General features: G+C 40.4%; 1 protein-coding gene across 1 annotated transcript; it reads left to right on the top strand.

The window, feature by feature from the left end:
* The first annotated feature begins 3,268 nt into the window (after positions 1–3,268).
* Positions 3,269–4,304, top strand: LOC146943805 (F-box protein At1g61340-like). Its single transcript, XM_085748774.1, has 3 exons — positions 3,269–3,680; positions 3,772–3,846; positions 3,972–4,304. The coding sequence occupies exons 1-3, from the start codon at positions 3,537–3,539 to the stop codon at positions 4,179–4,181; spliced, it is 429 nt and encodes a 142-aa protein (XP_085604900.1). The 5' UTR covers positions 3,269–3,536; the 3' UTR covers positions 4,182–4,304.
* Positions 4,305–21,769: the final 17,465 nt, after the last annotated feature.

The raw sequence follows: 21,769 nt of genomic DNA, 5'->3' as shown, positions 1-21,769 counted from the left end.
TGTATACCAGAACCATCACTCGGTACAAATAGTAATTAAAGGCTATACATAATGGTGAAAACGGAAAAGCTACTTTTTCCAATGTGTATATGCATGTTTCTATTTTCCTTTGCAAATCTTACGGATCACCATTATGTGAATACTAACGTGCTCCTTCGTAATTAAAAAAGCAAACTTCGTCTTTACTCTTCTATTTTATATAATCTTTTTTTTTATGGAATAATATGATGGTATGCAATAATACCTTGGGTTGACTGCAGCACAAATGATTTTTATTTTATGTGCTGATACATGTCTAATTCATTATTTCAACTTCTAAGTCTTGGCTCAAATTACACTTCAGTGAATCTTAGAGTGTAGATTATGTGAAGTACTTGATTTGTCTTCTTCATTAAGAAATGTAGTGCTTACGTTCTACTGTAGCCATGTTGATGCAATTGTACAAAATATTTTTAATCTTCTGCTCTCCAGCAAGAGCTATCATTGAGTCATCATCAATTCTTGAAAGGATTGAATTTAAAAGAACTAAGAATATCTTAAGAAATCGTGTCCACTATGTACACTCTTTTCACCTTCATTTTGGATAAGTTTGTTAGTAGGTATTTTGCTTATTTACCAAAACAGAATGTCTCATACATGAGCCAAGGGATAAATTTCGTTTATGTAAAAATGCAAATATATACACATTGGAGAATTAGTTTTTTCATTTTCACCATTATGTATAGCCTTTAATTACTATTTGTATCGAGTGTTGGTGATGGTATACAATTATGAAATTATGAAGGAGCATGTCAGTATTCACAAGATGGTAAGATTAAGGAAAATAGAAACATGCATATACACATTGGAAAGTAGCTTTTCCATTTTCACCATTATGTATAGCCTTTAATTACTATTTGTACCGAGTGATGGTGATGGTATACAATTATGAAATTACTATTTTTATAGCCTTTATGAAATTACTATTTTCCCTTAAGGCTTGTTAAGGAAACTAAAAATAGTAGTTTTATATTGAAAAATACAATTTTCAAACTTTTAAAAAGTTGAATTCATCACTTTTCGCCACTTTCCAACACAATATTTCCATTATTGTTCTTTTAACCAATGCCCCAAGTGCACAATTTAGAGCATCCACAATGGTGGGTGCTTCACCTATTTAGCACCGTAATTAATAAGCACCCTCATTGTGGAGAGAAAATGGTTGGTGCTTATAGAGAAGGGTGACTATATAAGCACTCTCTCTCTCTCTCTCTCTCTCTCTTTAATTTTTGTGGGGCATATGTAATAAATTGTACACAAACGAATAAACTTTTTTGAAATACAATGACATTGAGTTATTAATATGATCTATTTTTTTTTTTTGAAGGAATTAATATGATCTATTTATTAACTTTTTTCTAAGGTGCTGGGTTGGAGAGATTGAGTGCTTATTAAGTAATATCATTGAAAATTAAAAAAAAATAGATGATGTGTACATGCATGACCCACTTAAGCACCCAAAATGGAGTGCTCTGTTGCAGATGGTCTTAGCATTTTCCTTAATACTCCCTCCGTTTCAAAATGAGTGTCGCTTTAGGCCATTGCACACATATTAAGGAATGAAATGAAATAATCATTAGACATAACATTTTTACTAAATTACCCTTACTTTATAAGAAAAAGACAAACTTAAAGTTGCATTGGATATTGTGTGAGAGAAAAGTTGTAGAGGGTAAAGTTGGAAGAAAAAAAATTAAAGTTGTATTGGAAATGTAAAGCGACATTCATTTTGAAACAATTTTTTTTGGCTAAAGCGACACTCATTTTGAAATGGAGGGAGTAAATTAATTAGTGGCATTTTTTGAGGGAATTAATTAGTGCCATTGTTTTTTGAGGAAATTAATTAGTAGCATTATTTTTTTTACCAAGTAATTAAGTAATTAAAATTCACCTTTAAGATGAATAAGTGAGGTGTCTAAAAACCCCGACCCAAACATATATTACACATTGTTTCTACCAACGAAAATAAACTCACCGAGAATAATAAATTAGTTGCATTGTTTTTTTTTTTTACACAAATTAGTTGCATTGTTGAGATTGGTTATTTGTGTTTTAATGATTTATTATTGATTATTCATTATGATCTTCCCTATTATTGCAGACTGTAATTGCGGAAGATCATCACATTTAAGTTTAACACAACAAAGAAGGACAGTTTTAACTCAAATTATCAATTCCAAGAAATTGAAACTCCAAAAGCACCATTGAGGAAAGCAAAACAGTCGAAGTTCAATAGGGAGCAACTACGAATTGATATTCTACTTTTTTTTTTTTAATTTTTTTTACTAATTGATATTCTACTTAAGAATTAATTTAGTAGTAGAAAATTTAAGAGGGTAGGGATCCATACTGATTTGTCATCTACTCAAAGGATGACATTGCCTTATTTATTATATTTACACGTCTATGAAATCTTTACTATATATTATTGATTCATTTGGCTTGTTTTGCAATCTTTTTCCATATATTAATGGATAGGCAAAAACAAAAGAAATATTATAAGGATTTTGCAAGGATGGATCATGTCTTATCTTTTACTTAACAAAATGAGGAAAATTTAAAAAAATGTATTTTGTGTTTAACATTACTCCCTTCATATATATTTTACCAAAAAAAAAAAAAAACTCCCTTCATATATATAGAAGATTCATTTTGGTTTGATGGATCTTCTTGGAAGATTTACATTTTTTCTTTTTTTACAATTACGAGTAATTTCCTTTTAGTAACTCTCTTCACATATATAATATGTATGAATTTACTTCTTAAAAAAAAAACTTATATATCAATTTAGTATAAGTAATATGGTGTTATTAGGGTCTATAATCCAAAGAAAGTATATGTTTAAGTGAGAGGATTTTTCTTCATGTCTAGTACACTAAACATGAACAGGAACATCTAAATTGTGTTTTATATTCTATATTACCGATTTTTTATATTAACTATATTCGAGATGATCGGAAAGTTGAAAAATATACTGCCGGATCACCGTGAGGACCGAGGAGTCTTGGATTTAGGAGTTTGAGTTGTTCTTCTTTATTTTGGTCTATTGTTTAGCACACTATTGTATGTATATAAGAATGGTTCGACATGTAACTATTTAAATTTTACAGCAATTTATTTTATATCCCTAAAAAGACGCAGCATTATATTGAAAATGAAATATATTTGTCTCCTACTTGAAATAGATGCTATTATATACATAAGACCGTTTGTTACGTATCCACGAAACAGGAAACTCCATTTCTCTTCTATTACATATTTTTTCTTTCCACTTTTTGTTGATTTCACAGCCTCATTCAGGAAAGTTTTGATATTTACATCAATTATCATATTAACACCCTAATTACTTCCCTTTAGATTTTTTCTCACAACGGCTTATAAATTGTTACTAGTTTTTGTGTTATAACCGTTATACATTGCAGATTTTGCAACCAAAAAAGTAAATTCTTTTTGAGATTTTGGAGAGATTTTGAGAGTAGTTTTTTGTACTTGGTAATATGGAAATAGGATTTGGTAGATCCATTGGAAGGAAGAGGGTAGTTGTTTCCGAAATAGGGTCTCCTTTGAAGAGAGTTAATAGTGGCAGATTCAATTTCAACTCTCAAGTATCTCCCCTTGAAACCCTTCCTCAGGATATTCTGGTAAATTAATATTTCAACCATTTTTTTTATTATATTAAGAATTTTTTTTCTTTTTTTCTTTTTAATTATATTTGGATATTATGAATTTCAGTTCCATGTTTTGTGTGGTGTTGATCATGATGATTTGAAGCAGCTTTTTCATGTGTCCAAAACAATTAGAGAAGCGGTATGTAAACTCGGTTGTGTCAAAAAAACATTGTTAAATTTGGTTGTTTCGTATTTTAATGCATGATTGATTATATATTATTCTTCTTTCTATTTGGTAACTATTGAATTTTGCCTATTGCGCAGACTCTAATTGTGGAAGAATCACATTTTAAGTTTAGCACACCAAAGAAGAATAATACAATTGGTTCAAATGATGAATATGCAGAAATTGAAACTCCAAAAGCACCAATGAAAAAAGCAAAAGAGTCAAAGTTCAATTCGGATGAACTACGTGATATCTCGTTGGTCTTGTTTTGTCCCAAAGATTGTATTGGCCATGAAGATTATGAATAGATATTCTACTTAAAGATATGGTAGATAGATTAAGGAGGGTAGGGGTTAATTTGTTATCTATTCAAAAGATGTAATTGCCTTATTATTTCACACGTCTATATAATAAATCTATGATCGAGATTATTTGGCTTGTTTGCAATCTTTTTCTATTATATTTAATAGATAGATAGATAGATAGGCAAAGACGAGAAAAATTATATGAGGATTTTGTTTGGAGTAGCTAAAATGGATCCTAAATTATCTTTTAAAATAATGAGAAATATTACAAACAATGAATCTTCTTGAAAGATTCACAGTTTTGAATATAATCAGAATGAATCTAATATTACAAAAAATTCTTTTTATTTTGTTTACTTTTCTCATATCTTGCTGTACATATTAGATTCATTCTGTTTCAATGGATCTTCTTGAAAGATTCAGAGTTTTTTTATGATCATGGAGGATTTCATTTACAAAATAGAGCTTGCAATCAAATATAGCACATGAAGGGAAGATAATATGTTGGAACGTGGAAATAATTGGGTAATTAAGATTAAGATATTGGATTATGGAGAAAAGGGAATAAAAGATACATGTTTGAATTGTATGAGAAAAAAAGGAAGGAAATGAATATATTTTTTTATGAGCTTAATTAAAAAGGAAATAAATATTTGAATTGTTATAAATAATAATTGTTAAAAGATATTTTTTTAGAGGAATTATTAAAAGATATGTGTGTACACACACACTAAAAAAAGGGATGCATCCATTTCTTAAAAAAAAAAAAAATGCATCCATAACTTTTTTTTTACAACGGAATGCATTCTATATCTACATATTTTTCTTTTTAGGACATATCTACATATTTTTTTGACGATACATATATAGCTAGGCTATATTCTTATAGGTTTTGCTAACCAATGCCCTTAGGGCAATGGTTAAGGAATCAAAAAAGGAAATAATTGTGAAATTTCATGTAGAAAAAGTTGCTTTTTACTATTTCAATAAGTTGAATGCACAATTTCCAAGATAAAGTTACTACTTTAAGTTTCTTATCAAGTGCCCTAAGGGCACTTGTTAGCCCTAAGGGCACTTGTTAGCCCTAAGGGCACTTGTTAGCATTTCCCATTCTTATATCTACATTTTTTTGTACGATACATTTATATCTGTTCTACCTTAACCAAGATCCTGTGTTCGAATTCAGTCATAGGTGTAACACCCCGTTTTCCCAACGTAAAAATTTCATAATAAAAATCAGAGTAATTCAACTTAAACGGAATGTCACATTCTTTTTCTAAAAACATAAACTGAATAAATAAATATTTATCCTTCAAAATCCAATATCATATTATTTTAAACTTCGCATCGGAATAATTTCAACAACTTAAATAATCTTTGGCACAAGGGTCTCAATATAAAATCTCATAAATCTTAGTTCAATAATAATTCTTAAACTTCAAAAGCAATACGTAAAGAAACAGAAAATAGTATCAAAATCTTCATCCCGTTACGTATCAGAGCACCTAAGACACACTTGTGAGGAGTCCATTCACGACCGCAACTAATCCTGGTTACCTGCAAGTTACCCATACGAAGAGCAACATTTCCAACCAAAGGGGTGAGATTTCTCAAACAATAATATTAAGCAGGTAACTCATAAACTACATTTAACAACATATATAATTCATTAATTATATCTAACAACTTAACTTTTTTAACTAGTATCATTAATATTCTTATATTAGTCATAAAACTATCATAATACTAATCATAAACATCTTCATATATCATCAATTACTAATCTTAAACACCATAATCATTCATAAAACACTTCGTTAATAGCTCATCAACTTGACATCTTAACATCTTAACGACTCGACAACCTGACATCTTAACAACTTAATAACTCGGCAACTTGACATTTTAACATCTTAAATCATCTTAGACATCTTCAATATGCATGTGGTACCACCAGGGCATTAAGCCCTCTTCTCTAAGGTCATAAAGGACCTGTCGGGCATTGAGCCCCCATCTCTAAGGTCATAAAGGACCTGTCGGGCATTAAGCCCCCATCTCTGACTATGCAACGACACAACTCTAATGCAACGACATAACTTTCGTACAACTTAGACAACTTCATGAGCATCTTTTATAACTTCTTGACTTAGACCGACACTTTCATCTTAAATAAGACTCAGCATTATATAAATAATTTGTATCACATCAGCATCACAACATAACAACATCAAAATTAACACATATAGTGCATAAATAACAATATCATATCTTTATATAATACATCTTTAAATCACACATCTTCAAATATCACATTTTTATATAACACATCTTTAAATATTCACATCTTTACTCATCATATAATTTTGAAAGATTAATTTCAATGATTCAAATTAATTAATTAATTAGATAGATAAAAATCCAAACATATACCTACTGTATCCAATGGGAAAGAAATAATAGACATAATATCTATATATGTCGATAATCATTTAGACTAAGATTATGTCAAAATTGGTTTACTTTCACTACAACATGTTCCAAATTGATACATCCTGGATGAACCTTTCAACGAGTAAATTTCAACAAACAATTAAAAAAATATTCATAACCTTAATTAGGAAAAACATGTGGGTCACTTCCATAATTTTAAGAGCACTTATATTTAGTCATAAGCAAAACCGAGAGAGAGGAGGTATTAACATGGTGTTGCAATTTTCAATTAATGAAATCGACAAAGGCACAAAGATTATTCTTCTTTCAATTCATATATATCTTATACTAGACTTTTGACCCGTGCGTCGCACGAGTTTTCTGGACTATAATAGAGACCAATAAATAATCTTTAACCCGTAAGATCATTGATATGGTAGAAAATATTTTCTTCAAAAAAAAAAAAAAACAAGCGGATAACAATGAAATTGGTGTGCAATGCATTTTTTAGATGAAATTTGTTAGGTTAAATAATTACAAACCTAATAAAGCAAATGAGCGGGAAAAAATTAGGTTAAGTTGCTGCAGACGTAACAAAATTAATAAATAAGGATATACACACATGCTTATAGAAAATAGAAAATGGAATTAGCATAAAGATGGATGAAAACAGAACGAAATTGCCCCATCGATGGATGAATGGTGAACCGAACAAAACAAGATTCAAAATTCTATTCAAATTATTAAGCCGAATACTTAACGATATAGTTATTAGATTTCATCCAATTTGCAGTGGATTTATAAAGTATGAATTTAAACTCACAAACAAAAAAGATAAATTATAGGTTCAAACAAATTTTGGAAACAGAACGTAAAATAAATACAAACAGTTTTAAGCACAAATAACATATTATCCCAATAAATCAAACATATAATTTAAAAGAACACGAATTTAATCATACATTCATCAAAGGAATAAGAAAACAACGAAAATTAACAACCCTTTCACTACCCACATGAGTACACAACCCTAATTTCTCATAATCTCACAAACTCATCCTAAAAACATGTTAGATGCAATCTAATGATTCACAGACATAATATTAGTGAAAGATAATTTCACCCTTACCTTAGATTGTTTTTCTGAAATCAAAAGCAACGTTCTTCGTTCCTAGGGTTCTCTCTCTCTCTCTCTCTCTGAGTTCTCCTCTTTCTCCTCTTTCTCCAAAAAGCGGTCTAACTTAAAAACTCTTTCTAACCTAAGCTTCCTTATTTATAATACTAACCACTCATCCTAAATCTATTTAGGCCCAATAACTTATTCTTCCTTCTATTCTAACCTCCAATTCCACTTACACTAATAATTCTCATATTCTAATAATTAATAGAATAATGCCACAAAATAAAATACTGACACCTCATATATATAAATAAATCACATAAATAGATTCTAACTTAATAAAAATAATTAAATAAAAGGAGGGCGTTACATTAGGCACGTAGCAGTCCTAAAACTCTTAGGGAGAGCTTACCGTCTATTTGAGTCCCCCAATGCTCGATGGATTAGTCTCCACAGTTGTTCGTGGAGGATATCCGGTTTTAAAAAAAAAAGATACATATTTTTTTTTGCAATCTATTTTCAATATATTTAAATTATACTCAAATCTATTAATCATGATTCAGTTTAGTGAACGTTTGGTTTAGCGGTGAAGAAGGAGTCTTTTTCTCGATTGTTTAAGGCACGATATTTTCCTAACGCTGATTTTATTAGGTCTAGTATTGGACATAATTCAAGTTATGTTTGGAGGAGTATTTTCGTTCAAAAATTGTGGTAAAACAGGGCACGCTATGGCGTATAGGCTCATGAGCGAATATACCTGTTTTAGGTGCTCCTTGGCTTAAAGATGGTCTGTCTTTGTCAACGACTAATCCAATATTGGTATATCTTTGTCAACGACTAATCCAATATTTGAGCTTTTATTGCTCCTTAACTAAAGTAGATCATGTACGTACATATAAAGACTTATTTGATCCTTTGACGAAAGGAATAATTAGAAAGAAAGTCCAAAACATATCCTATTGGATGAAACCAATTCCTAAAGATCATGAATGATGGTAACCCAATCTAAATGACTGGAGATCCTAATAAATAGGTTCAATGAGTAATAACAAGTAATGAGTGATAGAACATGCTACGATAAAACTAGAGAAGCATGATTCCTGCAGCGACAGAAGGATGAGATAATAGAAAATCTTAATGAGATTTATACTTTGTGTGGAACGAAGTACATAGCTATGAGAGTACTCTTGATAGACTCACATATATGAATGTGGAACTGAGGCATGTTCCTATGGTATTTTGAGGCAGAATACCTAGTTCGTTTGTTAAAACTGAGATAGACGTGCAAGGCCATAAACACATGAGCTTTTAGAATACACCTTAGAAAAAAGTTTGTGTGCGGATTCTATGTTCGAGGTAGAGTTCAATGTTGTAAGCAACTCTTGTTAAATCGAAATAGTATTCGCTATGCAAAGGTTCAAGTTGTAGGCGAGACCTTTGTTTATTAACAACCCAATAGAAACGTTTAGACGCTATTATTGAAACCATTTTTTAAACTCAAGTGGGGGATTGTTGAAACATTGGTGTGTGAAGTTGGAAGGAAATCGGAAGATTAAATATCAAGTAATAACTTTGAATTAGTATGATGTGAATTGAAAAAATAGAGAGTGAGGGTCCCACATAAAATAGAACACACATATTATCAGTGTTTAAATTGTGGTATTTAATTTTAAATAATTGATACTGATCGTACCTGATCAGAAGGAGACTGCCGGTGCTTTGAATGCGGTGGTTGTGACGGTGGTGGAATGCGTCAGGATGCTTCTTGGAGCGGATGGGGGGGTGTGTACCTGCAGGCACTCCGACGCTCAAGTCAGTAGAGATCAGAGAGTGAGGGTTTTAGAAGGAGATAGAGTTCTACCTTGGGGACTGCGGGGAGTCCCCTATTTATAGAGGTGGAGGGCTGTAGAGCCGTTAAGGAGGCACACCTGGCTCTGGCGGTTAGGAAATCATGGGAAGCGTAACCGCCAGAGATTTTATTGCGGGAACGTGCACAACGTGGAAGAGAGACGTTGGGGTTCGTTTGAACCGGTCTCTTTGCTTCGTGCACCCCTCTTCAGGCGAGGGGGTACGTTGTGAGCAATAATGCCAAACGTGGAGTTTGGGCTTTAAATGATATTGGGCCTAAGTAAATAGGCCAAGAATCTCTTTGGCCGGTCCAGAACAGTAGCCCCCCAAGTCGTTGCTCTTGATAAAGAGTGATGACTTAAGTGCGGGCGTTTTGCTCGTAAGGAGCCGATCTCAAAGGAACTTCAGTTGGTATGTACCCCCGTGCTAGAGGTAGAGATGGATCTCGTTAGTGGACTTATGCGTGCCTTGACTTGGAGGATCGTTTGCGAGGCAGACTGAGAATGCTGAGACCTTGGGCCAGATAGGCTCGCCTGTCTCGAAGCGCTTGTTCTCCCTCTAACGATGTAAGTTCGCCTGTCAATGTGGCGGAGTCCGGTATACGTATGTCCGGCGGTAAGATCAGATGGAAAGATTCCCTCGTCAGGCAGTTTGGTTGGATGTCATTCCGTAATTAATGCCAACATCTCGAGGAAGAAGTGGAGGGGATATGACCTTTGGTTTCTGAGTGACACGTGTGTAGGCTGTTAGTAGCACTTGAGTGCCTATAGTTTCCAGCGTGTTCTCGGGTTGTATTTCCGAGGTGCCATCATCACCGTTGATTAGATCCTGACGTTTGGAGAAGCGTAGTGAAGGATCACAGCCCTTGGATGAAAGGGTATGATCGAATCTGGGCCGTCGAAGCAGTGCTTTAGAGGAGGAGTAGCGAGTGAAGGGATGCACCGGATAGACTTTGTGACCTTTGGGTGGTTCGTGCAACGAGTATAAATAACTCCACTGTTGTTTTGGAGAGTCACTGTATTTTCGAATTTCTCAGAGACTTAGAAATTTCCCACAGTTTTCACAGGCAAAGTTCTTTCAAGTTTTCGCATCCCAACCGCAACTTCAATCTCTTCTTCCTCACAGGTAGAGTTCTGAGACTCGTTTCTTTTACTTTTGTATTTTAGTTTCTATTCTGCTTTTAGAAATCGTAGGAATGGATGCTTCTTAGGGCAGGAGTAGTTTGACTCGGTGGTTTCCGCCGTAGGTTCAGGCGTTTTCCACCGTGCATCAAAGAGTTTGAAGGTATGCTGTCTGTTTTCTGTTTAGTGTTTAGAGAAACATTGGCGACAGGCTTGTGCTTCTTCCATAAGCTTTGGGTCTGTTCGCTGAGGGTAGATCCCTTCGATGCGTGTGTTGATTTTCTAGACCTCTTAGCTTTTTTACGGTAGCGATTTGATCCCTTCCTTTCCATGGCCGACCTGATAGGTGAAGGAAGGGTGGATCTGACTGTTAGATTCACTTTTTCCTTTGCTTTTTCCAGATATGTCATGGCTGACGAGGGAGTTGTTGCGTCCGTCGTTATGAGGCCCAGAGAGGAGCCTTTAGAGACTGAATCGGTGTTTGCCGCTGATGGTGTGAACGAAGCACCTTTTGATCTCATCGGTGAGGGTAGGGATTGGGAGCTGATTCTGCACGTCCAACCGGGTGTGTTCGGAGTATAAAAATTACGTATTTCCCATGTGCGAAGTGATTTTCAAGGACATGGGTTTTCGGCTCCCTTTCTCTAACTTCCAGCGGGAGGTGCTTCGCTGGACCAAGCTGTCACCTACCCAGATTCATCCAAACTCTTATGCCTTTATGAGGGCTTTTGAGCTGTTGTGCGATTATCTTCGCCTCCCTGCCTCCAAGAATGTCTTTTTCTCCTTCTTCACCGTACAGCGGGGTACGGACTGGGTTTCTTTCCGTCAGACCCAGAAGATGTTTGAGGCCTTTGCCGGGAAGATCCAGAGTTTCAAAGAGCGTTTCTTTCTGGTTCGGCCTAAGGATGCGGTCGCCTTGGAAAATCTCTTGGAGGCTGCTAAAGAGGGCGGGCAGGAGCGTCGTCCTTGCTTCCATCTATGCTGGTCTCACGACCATTTTGCTTTATGAACCGAAGGACTTCGGTCGGATCGCTGCCACTTTGACTGATGAAGAGAAAAGCCTTCGCCAACAACTCTGGGCTTTCATTGAGTCCCTTCCCCAAAGGGTTAAGACTGACCGACGGGGGGACCCTTTGATGAATGCGGACGGGACCCCAGTAACAGAACCCCGCTTCATCAATACTTATGAGTTGTTGACCTCTGATAATTCTGACGCCTGTCTTGGTAGCTTATTTTCTTGTTTTGTCTTCTTGCTGTCCTTTTGCTATGTTTCTCCTAACTGACAAGTTTCTTTTGTCTTTGTGTTTGCAGAGAAAATGAAGAAAGACTTGGGAGCCCTCGTGAATGCGGCCAGCAAGAAACTCTCGGCCAAGAAAAAGCGTAAAAATGTCCAGTCTCTGGAGCATCTGATTTCTGGGTCTGGTCCTAGCTCCACCCCTGGTCCTGTGGTGGATTTGGACAGGGAGGAGCCGTCTGAGGAGCTGGTGCTGGATCCTGCCAAGAGGCAGAGGGTGAGGGCGTCCTCTGAGGATCCAATCACGCCGATCAAGGCCGTTCCCGTCCGTTCTGAGAAGGGAGACTTCCTCCAGTTGCCGAAGGTGTGGTGATGACAGTCAGTCATGCACTATTTTTAGAGTCTTTTTCATGATATTTTTGAGTTCACAAGCAAGTTTAAGCATCAAGAAGAGCAAGAAAAGCAAGAAAATTGGAAGACTTGGAATTCAGGAATCGCGGTACGATTTTCACCATCGTAATACGATTTTTGAAGTCAGAGCGCATGTTTTTGAAGAAGCCAAATCGCAGTGCGATTCCTCCTGACGTGGTACGATTGCAAGAAGGATCTGGAAGGATTTTTAGGGTTTAAGGCCAAATCGTGGTACGATTATTGGCATCGTGATACGATTTTGGCGCGGCCAGATTTTCCTATTTAAACAAAAGTCAGTTTCAGGCACAAGGAAACAAAAGAATGTCACAAAATGGAAGGTGTGAAAAGAAGAAACAAGTGGGCTTGGTGTTATCATGGGTCATTATAATAAAAATAAAAAGGAAATATGTGGCTTGGGCAAAAAGAAAAGAAAACGTAACATGCTAAGCCTATAAAAGCAAGAAGCATCAAAGTAACATATATACATGTTGGTAGCCGCACAGTAGGATCAAGGATTGGAAAAAGAAGCCGCACGCTACAGGAGAAAAAGGAAAAAGGCTTTGCACATGGAGATGGAACTTCATCAACAGTAGCGATTGGAATTAATTAGAGGAGCAACGCCGGCAACGACGGAACTCTATCGGTTTATTTTCTTTACTATGTTGTTTATTCCTTTAACTATGTCTAGCTAATTTTCTTTGAGATTAAGTCTGAGATGATTCTGATGTAACCCTAATTGAAACATGTTGCTGTGAAACTCTATTTATTGTGAATGATTATTTAGTTTTTATTCAATTCAATTGTTCTTAATGCTTTTTATATCCTGATCAAATATAGACATGATTTTGTGAGATCGAATGACTACTGACCATAGCTTTCGACTTAGACCTAATTGAATTGTTCTGATAAACATGGTTAGTCTAGGAATAGATAATCGTTTGTTAGTGATATTAGGTTAACGTTCATAAAACCTTCAAGGATTATTAGACCACCTAAGGAATTAGGGGCTGTAGTTTAAGAAGAGGGTCCTAACTCAAGGGATTGATTAGGGCTAATTTGTTAACTATCGTGAAACTAGAAAATCATTAGTAATAATAGGTGCAGTAACCAATTAGGGGAAACATAGAGGATTCGAAGACCTGATCTCATCTCTCTCCATATTTTCTTAATCAAATCTTATTCTTTTAATTGATTTCTTAAAATCAAACCTAATCTACTGCCTAGTGGCAAAACAAAATAAACTTTTATATATCCTATTTTTATAACGCAATTGAATTGAGATTAACACAGTCCTCGTGGGATCGATATTTTTACTACTTCGATAGTTATTGGTACACTTGCCAAACTTCTATCATGTGGTCCGAGCCGGAGCTGTGTGGTCCCCAGTCGACCCTTTTCTTGGATGATTCTGAGCTGAGGATTATCCAGGATCTGGGTCCAGCTGGCCGGAGTAAGGCAATAACTGATGAGGTTATTGCCACTATGAAGGCTTTGGAGGTCGCAGCTGCTCTGAACAACGCTTCTCTAGACAGTGAGGTTCGGGTCGACGCTCTGGCACGGGAGAGGGATGTTTTGACCGCCAAGGTCGCTACTCTTGAGGAGGATCAAAAGAGCAAGAGGTCCGTCGCTGAAGAGCGTGACCGTGAGCTTGCTTCTTTGAAGGAGCAGTTGTCTGGAGCTCAGACTGCTCTCGAGTAGGCGACCGTATCTTCTCGGAAGCTGGCTGAGGAGAAGGCTTCCTTGGAGGAGACTCTGGAGAAGGCAGACCTCCCTGGGGATGATGAGGCAGAAGACCTTGCTGTCCTGCGGCGCGCTGGCCTTGTGGACAGGATTGGTGAGCTGGAAGGAAGCTTGGTGGAGGCCCTCCAGCTTGGCTTTGATCGGGTGGTGGCCCAGTTGAAGGTGACGAACCCTGGCATTGAGCTGAATGTCGAAGGAATTCACCCTCTTAGCGAGGTGAAAGATGGGGTGATCGTTCCGCCTCCCGATCCTGAGGAAGAAGACGGGCGTGTTGATGAAGCCCAGGCCTGATGAGGCCTTGTAATTAATCTCTTGTTCAACAACCAACTTGTAATGACATTGTGCGCCCTTAGTGGTTTTAGCACCTTATAATGTGATTGTTTCATTCTCAATTATACTTGTTTCTGTATGTTTTACTTTCAAGTACAATGTTTTGAATTTTGCATGCTCGTTGTGTGAGGCTTTACTACTGTTTGAAGTATTTGTTGAGAGCGAATTATCTATCTATCTTGTATGTTTGACAGATTGTAACAATTCGTACGCTCCTAGCTGCTGTCGATAGCGGATTATCTATCTGCCTTGTGTTTTTGACAGATTGCAATAATTCGTATGCTCTTAGTTGTTCAACTTTCGAACTTGTCTGCTTTTGGATCGCAAAGCTCTTTAAGTTGAGTGTAGCGGGACGGGCTACCCCCCCGCAGTCATTATTTCGACGAAGTGACTTAATGACTGGGGAGTCTTGTGCGCCCGCCCTGCGTTTGGTAGCTTTGACTTGATGAAATCAAAGTTGTGCCTTTTGCTTTCCAGGTAATAATTGACTTCGCTTGGAAAGTTTTTACTTTTGCGTAGTTTTGCAAGGAAGAGCTCAAGCAAGAAGTTTTCTAACCGTTTACGCGGAGTATTAGTTAGAAGTGTTTGCACATCCAAGAGATCGTTTATCTGAATGTGTGTCCAAAGTTATGGACGTGTAACAGCGGATGAACGAGAGAATTTTTTCTAAGTTCCCTCCACTGAGGCGTGAAACACCCATCGCGAGCTGGGGTTCTACATAACATGCCGAGCAGTGATTTCGCAGCGGTAAGCGTACATACTGAGGAGTAAGAGAATTTGTTATGAAAAATCCTCTCATCCTTTTTCTTTTTGGATTCGGAATGGCACGACTTTCCTCTTACGTTTATTTGCTCGACGGGGAGCAGTGAGTTCGTTGTATCAAACTAAGTACATACATTAGAGTGAGTTGGCGGTGTTTGCCATCTAAGTGTAGTACTTTTTGAGTTTTTCTGCATTCCAAGTCCTTGGAATTGCGTTTTGATGGAGGTCTTCGAGTCCGTAGGCTCCTGTCCCGGTCTTCATCCGGATCCTGAAGGGGCCGTCCCAGTTGGCGGCGAGCTTCCCTTCTTCGGAATCCTTCTGGTTTAGCCGGAGGACGAGGTCGCCTACTTCGAATTCTCTTTTGATGACTTTCTTGCTGTGGCGAGCAGCTATTTTCTGTTTTAGTGCTGCCTCTCGCAAGGTTGCCCCTATCCTGACTTCGTCGACGAATTCGTGTTCTTCACGTAGATTTGCCGTGTTGGCCGGGAAGTTAGTGCTGGCGTCCGTACGCCATGTGAGTTCGGTTAGTTCAATGGGTAAGACCGCTTCTGTCCCGTACGTGAGTCGAAAAGGTGACTCGCCAGTTGTGGAATGGGGAGTAGTTCTGTATTCCCAGAGGACTGCGTGTAATTCCTCCGCCCACTGTGTTTTGGCCGCGTCTAGCCTCCTTCGTATTCCTCGCAGAACTACCCTGTTTGCAGCCTCAGCGAGACCGTTGGCTTGAGGGTGTTCGACGGAGGTGAAGCTTTGCTTGATGCCGATATTCCTTAGGTAGTCCTGGAACCGTTGGTCCGTGAACTGTGTATCATTGTCGGATATCACTAATGTTGGCACTCCGAATCTTGCTAAGATGTTTCTCTTGAAGAAACAGAGTACGTTTTTAGCTGTGATTTTGGCCAATGGTTCTGCTTCGATCCATTTGGTTGAGTAGTCGATTGCGACGACCAGATATTTTAGTTGCCCAGCGGCTTTGGGGAATGGTCCCAGAAGGTTGATGCCCCACCATGCGAAAGGCCAAGGTGAGACCAAGGACGTTAGCTCAGCAGGGGGTGCTAGGTGCATGTCCCCGTGTCACTGGCATTTATCGCAGAGGTTCACGTAGTCTTGGGCGTCTTTCAGCATGGTAGGCCAGTAGTATCCTGCTCGTAGGGCCTTTTTTGCGAGAGCTTTTGCACCAAGATGTTGTCCGCAGATGCCGTCGTGGATGTCGGCGAGGACTTCTTGGGTCTCATTGGGTCCTAGGCACTTGATTAGTTGAATATTGAAACCTCTTTTGTACAAGGTTCCTTCCACTAAAGTGAATGAGCAGGCCCTCCGTTTCAACCTTGTCTGTTCTTGCTGATCGGTCGGGAGCTCGCCATCCTCTATGTACCGAGAGATGGGTCCCCTCCAATCTTCCAGCCCGATGATCGAGTTGACCTCTTGATGTAGAGTCCCTCTATTCTGGATGCTTGGCTCGCCGAGGACCTCTTGTATTACTGTCTTGTTTCCGTTCGCAGTTCGTGTACTTGCGAGTTTCGAAATAAGGTCTGCCCGAGTATTCTGTTCGCGGGGGACGTGAATTACTTCTACGGCGTCGAATTCTTTCATTTTCTCTAGTACTAACTGGACGTACTTTTGGAGGTGGTCTTCTTTTACCTGGAACTCTCCTGTGACTTGGGAAGCCACTAGTTGCGAGTCGGTAAAGATTTTCACCCTTGTGGCCCCCATGTCTTTGGCGGTTCGCAAGCCAGCTAGGAAGGCTTCGTACTCTGCAGTGTTATTGGTAACAGGAAAAGACAAAGCGAGGGAAATTTCGACAGTGATACCTTTGTTGTCTTCGATGATTATTCCGGCTCCGCTTCCCTTGGCGTTAGATGATCCATCTACGAAGACGGTCCATTCTTCAGGGCTTTCCTCAGCTGGGAAAGTCATTTCGACGAGAAAATCGGCGAACACCTGAGCCTTTAGCGCCTTTCTGGATTCGTAATGAATGTCGAACTCGGATAGCTCGAGTGACCATTTCATCATCCGACCAGCCACGTCTGGACGACCCAGGATCTGCCTGATGGGTTGGTCCGTCCGGACTAGCACCGTGTGCGCTAGGAAGTACTGTCTTAGTCTTCTGGCTGCGGTGAGGAGTGCGAGGGCCACCTTTTCGATCCTTTGGTACCTTGTTTCAGGTCCCAACAATGCTTTGCTGGTGAAGTATACTGGTTTTTGCCCCTCCGCCGTTTCCCTGACGAGGACGGCGCTTACCGCGTCAGAGGAAACGGAGAGATATAGGTACAATACTTCGCCTTGATCTGGTCGCGATAGCACTGGTGGCGCAGAAAGTGTTTCTTTGAAGTGCTGTAAGGCAGCTTCGCACTCGTCAGTCCATTCAAACTTCGTTTCTTTCCTCAAGAGTTTGAAGAAAGGAAGTGCGTGTTGAGCGGACTTTGCCACGAACCTGGAGAGAGCGGTCAGCATTCCGTTGAGTGTTTGGATGCACTTTTTGGAGTGGGGCGTTGGAAGCTCAGTAAATGCGCGGCATTTGTCTGGATTTGCTTCAATTCCTCTTTCTGTAAGATAGAAACCGAGGAATTTACCCGCTTGGACTCCGAACGTGCATTTTTCTGGGTTGAGTCTCATGTTGTATTTCCGAGTTTGCTCGAACACTCTTTTGAGATGAGCGGCATGATCCACCTCTTGTTGGGATTTTACGATCATGTCGTCCATGTAAACCTCTAGAATGTCGCCGAGAAGTGCCTTGTCGTCAACTCTGTTCATCATCCGTTGATAAGTAGCCCCCGCGTTTCGTAGTCCGAAGGGCATTACGTTGTAGTAATAGTTCCCTGATTCGGTCATGAAGGCTATCTTCATTTTATCTTCTTCAGCCATGGGTATCTGGTTGTACCTAGAATAGGCGTCCATGAAGGATAAAAGTTTATAGCCAGAGGAATTATCAACGAGTTTGTCGATGTTAGGAAGAGGATATGCGTCTTTAGGGCAGGCCCTATTAAGATCGGTATAGTCAACACACATACGCCATTTTCCATTAGATTTTTTGACAAGTACAACATTGGAGAGCCAGATAGTGTATTTGGCCTCGGAAATAAACTTTGCCTCTAGGAGGTCTTTTACAGCTTTTTCTGCAGCCTCCGACTTCTCGAGAGACTGCTTCCTACGACGCTGGGCTACAGCGCTAACCCCGGGATCCACTGTAAGTTGGTGATAGGCGACGCTAGGATCAATTCCGGGCATGTCAGCTACGCTCCAGGCGAATAGGTCAGCGTTTTCCCTGAGGCAGGCGACCAGCTGGTTCTTGACAAGTTCGGGGAGATCCTTGCCAATCTTGAAGTTCTTCGAGGGGTCGTTGCCGAACGGGACCAGCTCGAATTCACCATCAGGAACAGGTCGAAGAAGTTTCGCGTTGAGCGGATCCTTCTTCTCCCGTTTTTGTTCCTTCAGGTCCTCCTTGGTGAACCTGGGGTCAAGTTCGACCAAGTTGGCGTCCAGGGTAATCGCAGCAGCTTTCCCTTTGTCCTCAGCAGGTTTGCTGGGTTGGGAAACCGAGTTCTGGGTTTTGTTGGCTTGGAGGAAACATCTTCTTGCAGCTTCGATCTCTCCGCTGAGTGAGGCGATGATGCCGTATTTCGCATGGTATTTCAACTTCAGATGAGTGGTTGAACATGCGGCCCCTAGCTGGGCGAGCCCAGTTCTCACTATAATGCAATTGTAGAGAGACTGGCAGTCGATCACCAGGAATGGGATCTTTATTGTCTTTTTGGCCTCCTCTTCGCCGAAGGTGACCAGTAGCTCCACGTACCCCCATAGTTGAGTGGATGAGCCGTTGAAGCCATAGAGTTCATCCCCAACGTAGGGAGAAAGGTTTTTCTCCGTCAGTTGGAGAGTTCTGAACAGGCTGGTGTACATGATGTCGCATGAGGCCCCTGTGTATATTAGGACTCGTCGGACATCTGCATTGGCCATCGATGCTCGCACGAGCAAAGGGATGGCAGAATTTGAAGCTCCACCAGGCAGTTAGGAGTCATAGAAAGCCAAGGGTGGCCTTCCTCCTTGGACGGATGGGGCCATGGTGTTGACGTCCATGAGCTCCTGGAACTTCCTCTTCATGCTGCCCATGGAAATGTTCAGCGTCCCTCCAGTGATGATGTTGGCGGTCGGAAACTGTTCCCAGGTGCATGAATAGGGGGTGATTTCCACGTTGTCTGGGAAATCACCTAGATGTTCTACGGACATGGCGATGGTCCGGCCAGGTTCAGAACCGTCACCGACGAGATCGACAGCTTTCCTTTCTGATTCTGGATTTTTCACTTATTGTTTGAGTCGACCCCTTTGGATGAGGAGTTCGATGGCGTCCTTCAGATGGATACAGTCGTCGGTTGTGTGTCTGTGGCACTTGTGGAACCGACAATATTTTGTTTTGTCGACTCCCTTCCTCTCCTGAGTTGGAGCCTTTGGCGGCTTAATGCCGACTTCTGTTAGATCGGCTACAGCGATCTCGAAGAGGATTTTCTCCCTTGACATAGCCAGTGGAGTGTACTCGGTGAAGTGACCGTTTGGTCTCTTGCTTTCGCGAGCAGCTTTGCCTTCCATCTTTTTCTCATGGAAGGGCTTTTTGGAGGATTCAGCAGTAGTTTCCTCCTTCCTGACCTTGTTGAGGTTGTCCGCGTACAAAGCCTCTTCGTAGGCGATGTAGATCTTGGTGATCGCTAGGAACTCGTTGAGAGTCCTTGGGCGATCCAGGAGGACAGCTTTCTTGACGTCCGTCTCGTCGCGTAGGCCTTTGGCAAAGAGGTATAGCTTCATTGTCTTATTTGCGCCCCGGACCTGGACGGCTTCTTTGTTGAACCTCTCGATGTAGTCTCGGACAGGTTCGCTTCTTCCTTGGACGATGGCTTCGAGGGAAGCCACCATTTTTGGTTGCGTCCTTGACACGGTGAAGTGGGTGGTGAACTCGTTGCAGAGGTCGCTCCAAGAGTCGATGAAATTTCTCCTCAAGTTCTTGAACCACGTAACGGCTCCTCGCCTCAGAGTAGTGACGAAGAGCTTGCATTTAACGGCGCCCTGCACCGATCGGTAAGTGAGAACTGCTTCGATGTTCTCAATATGCTCATCCAGATTGGTAGTTCCGTCGTAAGTGTCCATTTGCGGCGGCTTTTCCAGTCCGCGAGGGATAGGAGCTTCCAGGATACGCCGTGTGAATAGACCGTAAGCATTACGATCGGTTCGGGTATCACGGGTGTCCAGTGAACTGGAAGGTGACCGGGAGAATCTATTGCGCCCGGGTGGAGACCTCCTGGGTGGAGTGCGGCGCATAGGGGATCTTCGCGACGGGGCCCTTCTGGGAGGGGATCTCCTTGGTGGAGACCGTCGGGGGGACCTTCTTGTCGACCTTTGGGAGTAGGATGGAGATCCGATGCTCGCCGAATGTCGAGGGGATCTGGAACGTGACCGGCTGGGGCTCCCTCCTCTTCTGTTACGCACTGGGGAGAGAGATCGTCGGGTTTGGACTGTCGGACGTGCTTGTTCCAGATCCATCAGTCGGCGGTTCTGTTCCTCGATTAACGACGTTTGTCGTTGAACCGTGCGGATCAGGTTGCTGATGAGTACGCCGGTTGATGCTGCGTCTTCTGGCGTCTCTGTAGGGCGGAGGGGACCTAGCAGAGGCCTTTGTTGGATAGGAAGTACCTGAGTTGGGTCCTCCCTGGGTGTATCCACAGGTGAAGGTGAGGATGTTACGCCATCTTGTTGAGGAATACGCACCTCACTTCGTAGCTGGGATTTGGCACCGTTGGCAGCCATGGTAGTTTTTTGTGAAAGCTTTGGTTTTTAGGGATAAAAACAGGGAAGCTTGTGATTTTCCCACAGACGGCGCCACTGATCGTACCTGATCAGAAGGAGACTACCGGTGCTTTGAATGCGGTGGTTGTGACGGTGGTGGAATGCGTCAGGATGCTTCTTGGAGCGGATGGGGGGTGTGTACCTGCAGGCACTCCGACGCTCAAGTCAGTAGAGATCAGAGAGTGAGGGTTTTAGAAGGAGATAAAGTTCTACCTTGGGGACTGCGGGGAGTCCCCTATTTATAGAGGTGGAGGGCTGCAGAGCCGTTAAGGAGGCACACCTGGCTCTGGCGGTTACGAAATCGTGGGAAGCGTAACCGCCAGAGATTTTATTGTGGGAACGTGCACAACGTGCAAGAGAGACGTTGGGGTTCGTTTGAACCGGTCTCTTTGCTTCGTGCACCCCCTTCAGGCGAGGGGGTACGTTGTGAGCAATAATGCCAAACGTGGAGTTTGGGCTTTAAATGATATTGGGCCTAAGTAAATAGGCCAAGAATCTCTTTGGCCGGTCCAGAACAGATAATGACAAAATTAATAGTAATTATTATTTTTATTCGTGGATATCACTTCACATAAATTTAACTTATGTTGGTTGTGATAAGAATAAAAATTAAAATGAGTTTCCTATTTTTCCTACATTCATATCCAATGAGTTTGTTTCCTCCACTTTTTTTTATCTTATCCACAAAATTTGTTGAACTGATTAGTGGTTATGTTTCCCTTTGATCTTATACACTAGAGTAACTGTTGCTGCAATTTTAGCTAAA

The sequence above is a fragment of the Medicago sativa genome, chromosome 2 (genome assembly GCF_051527215.1).
Source record: "Medicago sativa cultivar Bolivia chromosome 2, Bolivia_mono, whole genome shotgun sequence".
Classification (NCBI taxonomy): Eukaryota; Viridiplantae; Streptophyta; class Magnoliopsida; order Fabales; family Fabaceae; genus Medicago; species Medicago sativa.
This window is presented reverse-complemented; position numbering and strand designations above follow the sequence as displayed.

Bases quoted from the DNA above. Each gene is read 5' to 3' on its own strand.
- LOC146943805 (XM_085748774.1), top strand. From the start codon at position 3,537: ATGGAAATAGGATTTGGTAGATCCATTGGAAGGAAGAGGGTAGTTGTT. The intron at 3,681-3,771 runs GTAAATTAATAT...TATGAATTTCAG, and splicing joins CCCTTCCTCAGGATATTCTG to TTCCATGTTTTGTGTGGTGT. The intron at 3,847-3,971 runs GTATGTAAACTC...CCTATTGCGCAG, and splicing joins CCAAAACAATTAGAGAAGCG to ACTCTAATTGTGGAAGAATC.